The 15,044-nt window shown below is 41.4% G+C and overlaps 2 protein-coding genes across 2 annotated transcripts; both read right to left on the bottom strand.

Annotated features, from left to right (window-relative positions):
- Window positions 1-1,195: 1,195 nt before the first annotated feature.
- LOC126698917 (uncharacterized) lies at window positions 1,196-3,409 on the bottom strand. Its single transcript, XM_050396433.1, has 3 exons — window positions 3,124-3,409; window positions 2,231-2,904; window positions 1,196-2,155 (listed from the first exon to the last, which is right to left on the bottom strand). Exons 1-3 carry the CDS (start codon window positions 3,407-3,409, stop codon window positions 1,196-1,198), a joined length of 1,920 nt encoding a protein of 639 aa, XP_050252390.1.
- Window positions 3,410-3,513: 104 nt separating this feature from the next.
- On the bottom strand, window positions 3,514-4,605 carry LOC126698911 (uncharacterized). The gene has a single exon (XM_050396420.1). The coding sequence runs from the start codon at window positions 4,603-4,605 to the stop codon at window positions 3,514-3,516; it is 1,092 nt and encodes a 363-aa protein (XP_050252377.1).
- Window positions 4,606-15,044: the final 10,439 nt, after the last annotated feature.

Raw genomic sequence — 15,044 nt, 5'->3', positions numbered from 1 at the left:
TACCTATTCGGCGATTTTGATCGAACCGAGAATAAGGCTTCTGTCCTTAGAGTTTTTTTTTTTGTAATGATAAGGTTTCCACCTGCTCGGCGATTTTGATCGAACTGAGAATGAAGCTTCTGTCCTTAGAGTTTTTTTTTTTTTTATTCGTACAAAATATGCAATTTACTTAAAGTGCAATGACGGAATCGAAAACAGCTTAGACAAGTAACTTCATCATTAACTTGATTTTAGCGAAGTACAAGATTCGACTTACATTCCCGTGTATGGATGGTCACAAATAAAACTTCTTTAGGTTGTGGACATTCCATGGCCGGGGGAGTGGCCTCTCGTCAAGGTCTTCCTGGTAGTAAGCCCCCGCGCCTGCAATGGCGGTAACTTTGTACGATCCTTCCCACATTTGAGCTAGCTTCCCTACAGCTACGTCCCACATGTTTCCCATGACCTTTCTCAGCACCAAGTCCCCGGCATTGAATTCCCTACCCTTTATATCTCGGTTGTATCTTTGGGCTAGTCTCTATTGATACTCCACGAGACGTATGGTTGCTGCCTCCCGACATTCTTCTAACCAGTCCAAGCGCTCCATCATTAAATCGGCGTTTTGGACGGGGTCAAATCCTGCGACCCGTGCACTGTACAGACTCACTTCGGTCGATATCATGGCCTCTGCCCCATATGTCAAGGAAAAAGGGGTCTCACCCATGAATCTTCTGGGAGTTGTATGGTAAGCCCACAAAACGTAAGGTAGCTCTTCAACCCACCTCCCCTTTGCCCCGTCCAACCTTCTCTTCAACCCGTTCAAAATCATCTTGTTCACTACCTCAGCTTGGCCATTGCTTTGAGGGTATGCCGGAGTAGAATATTTGTTCTTAATGTCGAGATCGCTACAAAAGGTCCGGAAACCTTTGCTATGTAGCCCATTGTCTGATATCAGTGAGTCTGGCACCCCAAACCTTGTGACTATGTTTTTCATACGAACTTTTTCACGTCAATATCCCAGATATTGGCCAAGGCCTCGGCTTCCGCCCATTTTGTGAAATAATCAACTGCCACCAATACGAACCGGCGGTTACCTGTTACTCGAGGAAAAGGGCCGAGGATGTCCAGCCCCCATTGTGCAAACGGCCATGGACTGATAATGGGGTTTATATGACCTACCGGCTGGTGAATTAGAGGGGTGTGTTTTTGGCATTGTTCACACCTCCGGACATATTCCGCGGCATCCTTCTACATCTGTGGCCACCAAAACCCCTAGGTCATCACCCTGTGTGCTAAAGACCGCCCCCCCAACATGGCCACTACACACTCCGTCATGCAGCTCGGTCAGAAGTTCATTTACTTTCTCAAGATGTAGGCATAAAAGGTACGGGCCTGCAAAAGACCTCCGATACAATTTGTAATCTACCAACAGCCAATACCGGGGAGCCGATAGATGAATTTTTTTAGCCTCTTTTTCATCGTCCGGAACTTTATCCTCGGCTAGGAAATCTATGATTGGGTTCATCCAGCACGGATTGGCTACTGATACCACGGCCACCTTAACCCCAGCCAGGTTACAGTTATCTTTCGTATCGATACTTGGCTCCCTTATAAGTTCGATTTTGACGAGCCGAGGAATCTCCTCGGTAGTAGACGAGGCGAACGTGGCCAGTGAGTCGGCGTGTCTGTTTTGTGCCCGACCTACCTGGGCCACCTTCACTGTCCCAAACTTGCTAATGATTTGCTTAGCTGTGCTCAGATAAGCTTTCATCCAAGAGTCCTGAGCTTCAAAACTTCCTAGGATCTGATAGACAACCAGCTGAGAATCTGAATAAATCTCCACGTCCTTCGCGCCCAGATGCAATTCGGCTTCGTTGTTTGAGGCTTTGAATCCTAATCTGAAGGAATGTTCTAGTCGTATGCCCTCCGGGGTGGTTATGACAATACCGGCTCCGGCCCCTATAGCATTCGAAGTGCCATCTACAAATACCTTCCACGGGCGACTTTCTGCATTACAAATTATCTTCCCGTCATTCTTAGGGGTAAATTCTACAATGAAATCAGCAAGAACCTGTCCCTTCACCGAGCTTCGCGGCCGATACCTTATGTCGAACGAACCCAAACAAGTTCCCCACTTGGCTATTCGGCCCGTGAAGTCTGATCTTTTTAACAATGACTACAGGGGATACTCGGTGAGGACGAACACAGTATGAGCCTGAAAGTAATGCGGCAACTTCCTCGTGGCGTGCACCAGAGCCAACACTAACTTCTCCAAAGGCAGATATCTCGTCTCAGCACCTACTAAGGTTTTGCTTATGTAATACACCGGCTGCTGTACTCCTCGGTCTCTTAGCAACACAGCACTCACGGCGTGGTTGGACACCGAGAGGTACATAAACAAATCCTCTCCGGACTCCGGGGCCATTAACATGGGCGCTTGTGCCAAGTATTCCTTCAGATCTCGAAAGGCCTTGTCACATTCCTCGTCCCACTGAAACCCCTTCCACTTCTTCAGAAGTTGATAAAATGGTCTATAGCAATCAGCAAATTTGGAGATGAATCGATTCAGGGCGGCTAACATCCCGGTTAGCACTTGTACTTCCTTGGGATTGCTCGACGGTTTGAGACGATTCACGTCCTCTATCTGGTCAGGATTGGCCTCTATCCCCCAGGTAGAAATCAGATACCCCAAGAACTTACCAGCCCCTACACCGAAAGTACACTTCTCGATGTTTAGGCGCAACTTATGCTGCCGAAGTATCTCAAATACTCCCCAAAGATCTTCCATATGTTGTGATTCCTGTCTACTCTTTACCACCATATCGTCAATGTATACTTCTACCGTGCACCCAATTTTCTCTCGGAACATCCTAGTCATCATCCGCTGGTAAGTGGCTCCGGCGTTCTTCAACCCAAATGGCATGACTTCATAGTGATAGTTTGCACCCGGGGAGATAAATGCTGTCTTTTCTCGGTCCTCGAGTGCCAAGGCAATCTGGTGATACCCCTGGAAAGCATCCAAGAAACTCATCCTCGGGTGCCCATATGTGGCATCTACTAATTGATCAATCTTGGGCATTGGGAATGGATCTTTAGGACATGCCCGATTTAAGTATGTGAAAATCACACAAACCCTCCATTTACCATTCTTTTCCTTTACTACCACTATATTTGCTAACCATTCCAGGAAGAATACTTCTCTTATCACTCTTGCTTCCTTTAGCCTCTGGACTTCCAAGTTTACCGCGTCAACATGCTCTTTCAATGCTTTTCTCGATTTCTGCTTTTTCGGGGGGAATGATGGGTCCACATTAAGCTTATGGACAATGAACTCGGGATCTAAGCCGGGCACTTCGTAAGGACTCCAAGCAAAAACATCCACATTCTGCAAAAGGAATAACAACATCTCTACCTTCTCTCGGTCATTCATGCTCGTGCCTATCTGGAAATACCTGTCAGTGTCTGGAAAGATTCTAACCTTCAAAACCTCCTCGGCACCATCCACCCCTGTTTCTCCTCGGGCTTCTGTAATTGCTATAAAGTTTCTCTTTCGGTAGTTTCTGCTTGTCCAACCTGTTCGCCCTTCCACCTAACCGCAACGACAAGACATTGCCTAGCCACTCGTTGGTTTCCCCGTACCACAGCGACTCCATACTCGGTGGGAAATTTAACTTTCACGTGCAGGGTGGACGGAGCAGCCTTCATTGCGTGAATCCACGGCCTTCCCAGGATTGCAGTGTACGACGAGAACGATCTGACTACTATGAAGGTCACCATTACTTCCTTGCCTTCCATGTCCACCGAGAGAGAAATTTGACCTTCGGGGATCACGACTCTTCCGTTAAATGAGACCAGCGGCGTATCATATTTCACCAAGTCCTGGCTTTTCAATCCAAGCCCCTCGAACAAATCTGGGTACATTACGTCAACTCCGCTTCCCTGGTCTATCATCACTCTTTTCACCAAGAACCTGCTTATCCATGCTGTTACTACCAACGCATCATCATGAGGTTGGATCATCCCCTCTAAGTCTTCCTCGTCAAAAGAGATTGTTAACCGACCAACTTTTATCCTTTTCTCGGGTGATTCTCTCTCCACACAGGCCACTGTTAATACTCCATTAACTGTGGCCGCACCTTTCGGGGCAGCATGGATGACTTCGATCGCTCCCAGTGGTGGTGGGAGGGGATTCCTTTTCTGCTGAACACCCTGGCCGGCTTCTCGGTCTACGGAATCCACTACGAACTCTTTCAAATACCCTGCCTTTACTAGTTGGCCCAGATGATCTTTTAATACCCGACACTGCTCGGTGGTGTGCCCTTTATCCCTGTGGTATATGCAGTACAAGTTTTGATTCCTCCGAGATAGGTTACCCATAATCTTGTTCAGCCACCTGAAGAACGATTCATTCTTAATCCGATCTAGAATTTTGTGCACTGGCTCTTTGAACGCCACATTAACTCCTTCAATTTGCACTTCTGATTCCTGCATCCTGAAATCTTTTTTTGGTCTTGCCAGAATAATGCCCTGCCGAGATCTGCCGAGTAATGGGGCCTTCCCCTTATTCTGCAGCCGATCATCTTCCAGACGCTTATACTTCTCAATGTGCCTCATAAGTTGCCTCATATCCTCGGGAGGTCTTTTCGTTAGTGACTCTCATAGTTCAGAATCCTTGGGGAGCCCCATCCTGAAGGTGCTTGCCGCTATCTTCTCATTTTCCCCACCAATCTCGTTGTATAGTTCCCAATATCGACTGGCGTAACTCCGAAAGGTTTCACCGACCCTCATCTTTATGGAAAGTAGCGCATCCACCAGTTGCGGCACTCGGCTGTATGTCACGAATCTGCTGTCGAACTCTTGGATCAGCTCGACAAAGCTGCGAATGGAATCTTTTCGTAACCCATTGAACCATCTCAGGGCCGTGGAGCCAAGACTAGAGGGGAATACCTTACACATCAGCGCATCATTGTGTGCATGCAAGGACATCATGTGGATATAATGACTGACATGCTCCACAAGGTCCGTTTTTCCATCGTAGGAATTGAATGGTGGTCGTGTAAATCAACTCGGCATAGGGGCCTGTTCAATTTCATTGGAGAATGGTGACCGAGCAGCCCTTCGTAAGGCCCGGCTCATGGCGTCCATGGCAGCATTGTGGGTTCGCAGTTCCTCTGGTGAATCCGAGCCTCGGTCGTCGTATCCCCGTGAACGTGAACAGTTCCGGTGATGACGTGTCTCTCGGGAGTGTGAATGGTTCCTGTGTCGGCGTGATTCTCGGGAAAGTGACCGGTCCTGGAATCGTTGGGGACCGGATTGGCTAGAGCTCTCTTCGCCTCGATTTCCCATCCTTTATCGGTGGTTTTGGTTCCTTCCCTGGCCCCGACCCCTTGCTTCCAACTCTAGATCCATTACCAGTCTACACAACCACTCCAACTCTCAGTCCCTATCATCATGCTGCCCGTGTCCCGAGGCACTCAACATCATTCGATGAGTCTGGTCTAATCCCTCTCCCAGGCCAGATTCTTCTTCTCCTTGCAGACGCTCCCTATCCTCACGCCTTTTCTGTCTTCTTTCCCGCCATGTGAAACCCCGAGAAGATCCTATCGAACCGCTCTCGGCGTGCCCCCCCGAACGCCCCTGGGACATTTCCCTCGTTTGAGTCTCAGTCGAACCACAGCTTCGTAGGATGGCCCCACGGTGGGCGCTAATTGTGCGCACCGAAAATGAAATTAATGGGTCTAACTTCACTTGGGCTCACAACTTATTTATGAGGTAGGTTTTTGGATTTCCTACTTTGGGTCGCTCTCGACACAGAGACTGAAAGTAATTTTCCTCCTCTCTCTCTCTCTCTCCCTTGTTTTTTTCTTTTTCTCCCTCTGATCTTTCAACCCCCTTTTCTTCTCCAACTTCTACTATTTATAGATCTAAGTTAATGGGAAGGTCATGATTACTGTCATTGTTAGTGCAATCAAAGATCCAATATTATCCGTTGTAAGTGTGTGTTTAGGTGAGAATGGAATGCTGAGATTATGGCTTTGGAACTTGGTTCCAACTCAGGTTAATATGCTCGGTAGTGATGTTTCCTAAACTGCCGAGCACCCTATGGTACGTCTGGACAAGACTTCCTTACTTGTTCGGGAAATTTATGCCGAGCATCAGTTTGGAGTCGAGGCTCAAAACCCGTAGTTTGTGAAGGTAGTTTCAAGCAGAATTTAAAGTAATGGGGTCGTGCCATTGGGCCTGAACCCAGGGCCCAATTGGGTCTGGGAACCTCGGTGCCGTACACAACTCATGTGATTGAGCTTTCTATCTAATATAATAGAAAATTTAAATTGGGGTGTAAAGTATAACAAAAGTCATAGTCTATGGTACAAAATGTGCATTCAAAAAGTTTATGGTGTAAAGTGTAATTTAGGGTGTAATTTAAGGTGGTAAAGTGTAATTTCCCCATAAAGGTGACAGTCGTTTGTATTCCTTTTTGGTTTTTAATATTCAATTTAGCCAAAAAGTTAAAAAAAAAATAACAAAAAAAAAAAAAACAAAAACAAAAAATAAAAGCTACAACTATAAGAATTAAAATGACTAGCGTCTCAAAATAGCACAAGCATATCTCCAAGACATAAAATAATGACCTCAATATTATGGTCCCATGACCGGTCGGTTGAGAGTTGAGACACGAAACATTACCTAATGCCAAATTGTCAATTCAACAAAACTAGACCAGTGATTCACAAGAATTGTTGAGTATTGGCAATTGTTTACCTCGCACCCATTTTTATTTTAAATACATTTTATTTGAGCAATATTATGGATATAAAAAAATTATCTTTTTTTTTTTTCAATTATTAACATAACAAGAAATGATTGGATGTGTCTGGTTATACCTTTATTTCAATTGGGTTTTACTAACCTATGACTTTAGGGTATATATTAGTAAATCATTTTAAGAAATTTTATATAGAAAAATGAAAAGTGGTTAAATTTTTTGACAACATTTTCAATTTTTAATAAAAAAATTCCTTAAAATGAATGATTAATATATGTCATTAACTAAACCTTTTTTAATTTTGTATCTCGCGAATATACAATATCTCACTCATATATGTGAGTGGAGTGTTGTATACTTCTAATAAGAACAAAGTTTTAGTCCCAAAATTTTAGATTTGGCTATTTCATCTAAAGTCATACTTTCTGTTACATTTTTAATTGACATGTCCTTATTTTATTACTTCTACTAATGTGATTTTTGGTCTTACTCTACATTCTTTTTTCGTTTTCTTAAATTAGATAAACTCACTCTTTCTTACCAGTGCATAAGTCGCTCTCTTCTGAACATAACCAAACTATATGAAGCAACTCTCCCTCAACAATAAGTATTACACCAATTTTTAAATCAGTTGTCTCATTTTGAATATTATCTTTGTATTTATTTCCACTTATTATCATATTAACATTCTCTTTTCAACTACACTCATTTTATAAATGTGATACTTCTTAACAACCCAACGGTCTTATAAAATTTTCTATTTTAACTTAATAGGCATTCAATGAATGCACAATATTCTTAATGCAGTTATCAACTTTATCCACCCTACTTTTATCCTATAATTCACATTCTAGGGTGTTATATACTTTCATGATACAAAATTCCACCTCCGTATAGACACTCCAAAAATATAAATGATAACTATTATTGAATGGAAATAATAAGGATGATACGTTGTGAAAGAAACATTTTGAAAATAATATTGGTGTAGAGAGAATATATAATCTATAGATCTATTACAATGTTTTTTTTTTTTCCAAAATGCAAAACACACCCTCTAAGTTTCACAATTTTTCATTTCAATCCTATAAGTTTGAGTTTTGTCATTTCAGTCCTCTAAATTTTATTCCATTCCAATAATGTCTTTCGTTAACGTACTGCCGTTAACTTTATTTTTTTATTTAATTTTTACTTTTCTTAATTTTAGAAAAGATGATAATTTTTTATTAAAAAAAAAAAAGAAAAAAGAAGAAGAAGAAGAAGATAGAAAGGCAATTTTTTTTTTTAGCAAAATAGAAAAGCAATTAGAGTAATGTTCCCTCCCACACCTAAGGGTGTGTTTGTTTTGGGTGAAAATCACTTCCGGAAATGCTTTTCTGGAAATGAGGCTGTTTGGTTGGTCTGGAAAATTCTATTTTCCGGAAATTGAAATCCGTTGACCGAAAAAAAATGCCTTTGACCACAGAAATCATTTTACACTTCCATTTTCACTTCAAAGTATTTCCGAAAAAAGAGAGAGAGAGAGAGAGAGCGCGCGCGCGCGAGAGGAGAAGAAACATTCCAGTCAGTCTAACGATCGCTGGCGAACTCCGAGCTCCAGTCCGCGCCGATCTCGCGAGCTCCAGTCCGACGACCGTGATCCGAGATCGCGATCTCGTGAAGCGTCGATCGCGATCTCGCCTTCGCGAGATTGCGCCGTCGCGAGATAGCGCCGTTGATCGCGAGATCGCGATCGTTGATGATTTTTTTCCTGGGTTTGTTTTTTCCTTCTTCTTTTCCAAACACCAGAAAATATTTTCCAAAAAAATTTTTGAAATGTTAACCAAACATATGAAAACATTTTCCTTTCTGGAAAATAGCATTTCCGGAAAATAGCATTTCCGGAAAATGGAATATTTTCCGGAAATGCTTTTACACGAACCAAACACTGCCTAAATAACAAAAATGAAACCCCACCCTGATCTGAGAAACTAAGAATGAGAACAGGAGGAAGAGAGAGAGTGAGAGAGTAGAGGGGGAAAGAAAAGAAAAACAAAGGTGACAAAGGTGAAATCGTTCTCATGGATGCTCCCGGAAAGTGCCTTCTCACTGTTCACCGAAAGGTGTGGACTTGCTCTAGCTTTTCATAGTTATTTTCTTCTTCTTTTTTTCTTATGAGGACAAGTTGACTCACTAAGTCTAGTTTGGGCTTTAGTTTTTAACAAATATTTATGGAATTTGAGGGAGAAATTAAATTTCCCGAAAAGGGGATTTGTTAAGTTTCTCATTTGCATTAATGGGTACAGATCTGAATCTCGTTTTCCTTATGCAGCTGTGCAACTAGGTGAGTCATTGATCCAATCCACTACTTCGCTGAATTTTGTTTAGAAATGTATAAACATGAAATGAACCTAAATGGGTTGTCTCTATTTTATTTTCATATCTTTTAACGGGTACCGATTTGATCTGAATTTACTCAAAGTATTTATTGCTCATGTTGGGGAAACGTTTAGGTGTGGGAGGGAACATTCCTCTAAATGGCTTTCTGGTTTTTTTTTTTTTTTTAATTAACGTTTTTTCTAAAATTAAAAAATAAATAAATATATAATAAAAAAAAGTTAACGGTAAAAACTAATAGCACATTAACGGAGGACTTCGTTGGGAAAGAATGAAACTTAGAGGACTGAAATGACAAAACCTAAACTTATAGGACTGAAATGAAAAATGGTGAAATTTAGAAGGTGAGTTTTGGATTTTGGCCTTTATTTTTTTAAGAGAAAAAATGAAGCCTGACACATTGAAAAAACTTGGGTGTAGTTTTCTTGTGGAATATAAAAGAGTTGTAATTTGGAGGGCATAAAAGGAAATTTTGTTAACCTCCTTTGGTCTCCATGAATAGCCTAGCAAATGTTTGGAATACTTGCAACTTGCAAGCCTATGAGAGCACATGATAGGTACACAATGCAATAAATTGACTTACACGAAAGATCTCATTGAGTTATTGAATAAAAGCTCACACCATCTACAATTCCTTTTTTTTTTTTTGGAAAATTTGATAGTTATGATGGAGGGATTTAAACTCTGAACATCTTTGTTGGAAACACCTGGTACCAATTAATCTACCAGCTCTTTCTTTATCACAATTGATACTTTTTTTTGTTTTGAACTATCTAATTAGCATACCCAAAAGCTATCTTTCCTCTCTTATAATAGTATCAAACTAAACTAAGCTAGCTTAATCATACCTTATTCAGTGTAAGATCATATCTATTCAATCTCCCATGAAACCCACTTCTCCATGCTATAAGCTTCAAAAAAGCCATTGGCCAAGAATCAATTACGTTGTGACAAGCTAACAAAAGGTGGGTTATTGTGAAACCCACTCTTCAAGCATTCACATCCGGGGATGTAAAAAAACATTTATTTTACACCCTCAAAACCTACTTTATCTATTTTACCATCCCATTTTATAACTCACCCATCATCCTAGTTTCTATTTTTACATACAACTCATTAAAATAATATAAATTACACCATCAAATAATATAAACCAAAAAAAAAAAACTCACATTTCTCTCTTCCCTCTCATCCTCTCTTCCTCCATCAAACCCATACAACCAGCAATCACCACCAAATCCAACAATCCCCCCACTGCCAGCAACCACTTGCCACCAAAAACTCAACCCAACCACCAAAAGCCATCCATCACCTCTACCATTGAAACACCACCCGACCGGGAAAACAAAAACCACCACCGAACAACCCAACTAAACCAACCACCGAACCACAATCAACCATCACCATCACCACCGCCACCAAACCCACCACCCATAGCCACTACACGACACACAAAACCACACCCACCACAACCCACACATCCCACACCCACCACGACCCACGCCACCACCCCATGACCCAGCAGCAACCCATAACCCATAAAACCTAAAATATGATCTCAAAACCTAAAACCCACAAAACCCATTAACGCCTCCACCACTTAAAATGCCGATCTAAAGCCACCCACCTAAAGTCGATCTACAGCTAACCAAAGTCTTGAGCAAGAGAAAGAAGCAAGAGTCAATGTAAGAGGAAGAGAGGAGAGAGAGTGAAAGAAAGAGAGAAGAGAAAAGGAAGAAGAGAGAGAGTCTGATTGGTTTTTATGAGAAGAGAGAGAATGGTTACAATAATTATTTTTATATTTATAACCCATGAACAGTAGGTTGTATATACACAAACTTACTATTCATGATTGCTAAAAATATTTAGCAACACACACCTGGGTAAAGCTCAATTTTTTGAGCGGGTGGGTTGCTAAAATAGCAATTTGGGGGGTTTACACCCCCCCCCCCCCCCAAAGCTAATGCTCTTACAAGCCAACCTTTGATTACTTTAATGTCAAAATTATTTGCCAAAAAAGGAGTCACAACGTACAAAAGATTTATAAAAAAAAATAAAAAAAGGAAAATGAGAAGAGGAGAAGGGGGAGCAATAGAAAAATTTTAAGGTTCCCCCACAACAAAAAACATCCTATGTTCATTTTACTTCTGAAATCCCAATACCTATTTTCCTAATTCAACTATTCCTAAAGTGGTTTTCCTATATTTAGCAAAACAATACAAGTGTCCTTTCTCTCTCTCCCTCTCCCACCAACCTCTACCATCTTCTTTATCTTACTTAATATCTCACATGAAGCAATTTCACTTTATTTATTTCGGTCTTAAAGAAATTTCACAAGCAATTTCACATTTATTATCATTCTTGTATTATTTGGTTTTTGCATCACAAATCTAGCATAATGAAAAAGCAAATACAATCACTCATCGTCAAGAGTCTTTTAGTTCAACTGGTTGGTACTTCTTAGTATGCCCATGATATTCATGATTAAAACCTTTTCTCTTTGTTGTAATTATCAAATTATAAAATAAATATAAATATATAAATAAATATTTAAAATAAATAAATAAATAAATAAATAAAGCTTGCCAACTTGAATTTCAACTCTAAAAATCATTACAAATTTACAATTATGTTCAATATTTACTTGGGCGTTGCCGAATATATCTATTTGATCTCACTAAATATATTTATATGTTTCATAGCCTAAATTACATACACATGAGAATTTCTCACTATTTATTTTATTCCTAAGAGGAAACACAATGGGAGCAACTAACATACGATTAATCAGCATGAGGATTAGACTCGATTACTCCAAAGAACCCAAATCTAACCACTAACTTATAAAATTCAATGCATATTACCTCTTTAGATGGAGATTTCACCAATAATAGCTGTAAGGACACAAAAATCTGGCGGCCCAAACTCACTTAGAATAGTGAAATTTGTGCTATCCAGCTAGACCCAAACCAATAGATATTTGTAAAGAGAGTGGGGTAAAACAAGTTGGGCTTAGCCCGAGGATTCAAACAGAGAGGAAATGAACAAAAGTCAAAGATTAAGTATGTAAATGGTTCTTTACAATCTCGCCCAAGGATAATGTTCTTATGCAAGGATGTACACTCTTCTCTCTCTCTCTCCTTTTATCACTGTTCTTGTTCTAATCTCTTTTCCCTGATTTTTTATGGCCCCTTCTCATCTAGGAGCTCTCTTTCTTTATATACTCCTAAGCTTATTGCATCCTAGCCCTCCATCTAAAATTTTCCAGATTCTCCTTATGACACTTGTCCTTTTAAACTTCTGTTGAAGGTGGTAAAAGAAGTTGTTTAGCTGTGAATTCTACTGTTCAGGTTACTTCTATTGTTCAAGTCACTTCCTCATCAATGCAGCTGATAAAGCTATTGCCAATCATTTAATGCGGAGGCAATATGTAAACTTTCACTAGAAACTTCCTTCACCTACTTTGACTTTCTCTCTGAAAACCGTCCTCTCCATTTGGACTTCCAGGAGGTATTTTGTCTCTTCTCCTCCTATCCTCGGGTGAATCCCCTATTCGGGCTTAGAATGCTTGTATTGTGATAGTCATAGCTTGTTGTGTCCTTCCTCAGTCCTCGAGTCCCCACAACAGCTATTGATGATGCTGAAATCGTCAATAGTTGGGTTCGTCCAGAGGAACCAATACAAGCTTGTCCAAGTTCCTACAGAGTTAATAAAGAAAAAGGGAAATCCTCTTAGGTGGTCACCAGTGTGGTGCCGGCCATAGAGTTTTCAATGGTAAAGTCAGCTAATGGAACTCAAGAAATAGAGAGAATTTTGTAATGAAAGTGAAAGTGATTAGTGTGTATGTACCTTGTCTTGGATTTGGTAGGCCCTATAAATAGGATCTTCTTATTAGCCGTTGTCCTTATTAAATAGTGGTTTTAAGGCTAATCTGGTAACGTCCTAGGCCTACTCAATGCAGCCTTAATGGGGGTTCCAACAATCTTCTTACTGATATGTAACCGTCGGGGCATTGAATAGCTGCTTTCATGGCACTCTATACTCATCCAGGCTAGCTCTTCTGAACGGGGGTAATTACCTGGTCTATTAGTTACCCCCCTATTCTGAGATCGTCCTTGCGTGCCATGACGATCTTAAGAATATGAAGTTCATTTGTTCAGATGTAGCCCTTGAGATTTTTTTTTTTTTCCACATTTAATGCAAAGTGGCAGCGCCGTACGTGTCGTGGCCACATGGCGTAATCTGATTGGTGGATAGTAGTGTTTTGTTCGAGGGACTTTTGGGTTTCCCACCAATTTTCGGTTTTCCCAATCTAGGTGGGTTCCATGGTTGAAAGTTTCGAGGTTAGGCAACTTTGTCCCTCTATTTTGTTTCTCTTTGCCATTTAGCACTTATTGCCCCCCAGTTGAGGGTTTCGTGTCTGGAGGTAGCAGTTTAGGTTTTGTGTTGGTTAATCTGCACCCTCTGCTACATCAGTCTCTAAATTGGTTTAAGGAAATGGTGGGTGAGAGGGAGGTAGTGCCTGAAGTAAGGTCCAACGAGCTCGAAACGGGGTTGTCGTCTAGCGATGACCCTGTCGAGGCAAAGGTAGATACAGCTGCCTTCAGCCCTTTGTTGCCTGGACGAAAGGAGATTAGTCTTTTCATGCCCTTAGGGAGGAGTGCACTTTAGATGTTGACACCCTCTTTAGGTTTAGGGACATGTTCTAGTTCCCTAAGGAAGTTAGGATTCGTCTATGTCATTTCTCGCCTGGAGAAGTGTGCTTCTACGAGGTTGCTTTCCAGTGTGGCCTTAGTTTCCCCATCCACCCATTCATCATGGAACTCCTGAACCACTTCAATATTGCTCCTGGGCAACTTATGCCAAACTTGTGGAGGATAGTGATTAGCTGTATGGAGATATGGATGGTCATCACTAAGGGAGACACAATTAGGTTGGATGAGTTCGTTTACCTGTACCATTTGAAGGAGTCCAAGGAGTATGCGTACTACGAGCTTGACCGATCTTCCTTCATCCTTCCGATATTGGAAATCCAAGTATTTTTTTGTGTCTGGGGATGGATGGGAGACTCTCTCTGATTACTTCTAGGGTGAAGTTCCTAGGTTGCCTCGTCATTGGAAGGCCTCAAGTCTAGGTGCGCTGTCCTTATGATTATTTCTCGTCAGTTTCTTCTTTTTTCTTCTTTTTTGGCTCGTCACTAACCTTTTATTTGTTGTCTTTGTAGTCAAGAAGCATCCCAAGCTTAAGAGCAGGTATAAGACTCGCGTCCAAGTAGCCGTTGAATACATGAAAACGATTGACGACTTTGACGATCTCATCGACCCTAAAACCTTAGCTCGTCACTGTCTTGGTCCAAAGCCCTCTCCCTTTGACCTGCATGGTATCAATATTGAAGAGAAAAGTGAATTTAGTTTTGAGTTCTCTCTCTCTCTCTCTCTCTCTCTCTCTCTCTTATATATGTATCCTTTTTGGCCATGCAGAGATGATGAATAAGTTTAATCAAAAGATGTATGCAAGGATGAAGGCTAAGACGAACGAGCCTCTCTCAACTCTGGGAAAGAAGGTGGTGCGGGTCGTTGAGAAAGGGACCCCGATCACCCCAACCACCTCCATTCCTGAGGCCACGAGGATGGCTTCTCCTACTAATTCACTAGAAGAGCTTACTCCTCGTCCAAAGAGGCAGAGGACGTTGGCAAAAGGGAAGGAAAAGGTGGTTTCCCAAACATCCAGTGTCTGGGATGATGCTGGCCTTGCCTTGGGGAGGGCCCATTCTGCCGTTACTGCCAAGGACCTCAAGGTGCTTTCTAGCATCCCTTCTTACATGGTTGTAAGCCACCATATTCACAAGCTCGTCCAGGTGAGACCTTTTTTATTTGGTTGCGTAACTCATAAAGCAGGATAGTCCTTGATGTTCATAACTCTT

The sequence above is a fragment of the Quercus robur genome, chromosome 2, assembly GCF_932294415.1.
Source record: "Quercus robur chromosome 2, dhQueRobu3.1, whole genome shotgun sequence".
NCBI lineage: Eukaryota > Viridiplantae > Streptophyta > Magnoliopsida > Fagales > Fagaceae > Quercus > Quercus robur.
The sequence above is the reverse complement of the archived record's forward strand: the minus strand, read 5'-3'. Positions and strand labels throughout refer to the sequence as shown.

Coding starts and splice junctions, on each gene's coding strand:
- LOC126698917 (XM_050396433.1), bottom strand. CDS start 3,409: ATGAATGACCGAGAGAAGGTAGAGATGTTGTTATTCCTTTTGCAGAAT. Junction 2,905..3,123: donor GGTAGTAAAGGAAAAGAATG/GTAAATGGAGGG, acceptor ATCACTATGAAG/TCATGCCATTTGGGTTGAAG. Junction 2,156..2,230: donor AGAAGTTAGTGTTGGCTCTG/GTGCACGCCACG, acceptor TATCCCCTGTAG/TCATTGTTAAAAAGATCAGA.
- LOC126698911 (XM_050396420.1), bottom strand. CDS start 4,605: ATGAGGCAACTTATGAGGCACATTGAGAAGTATAAGCGTCTGGAAGAT.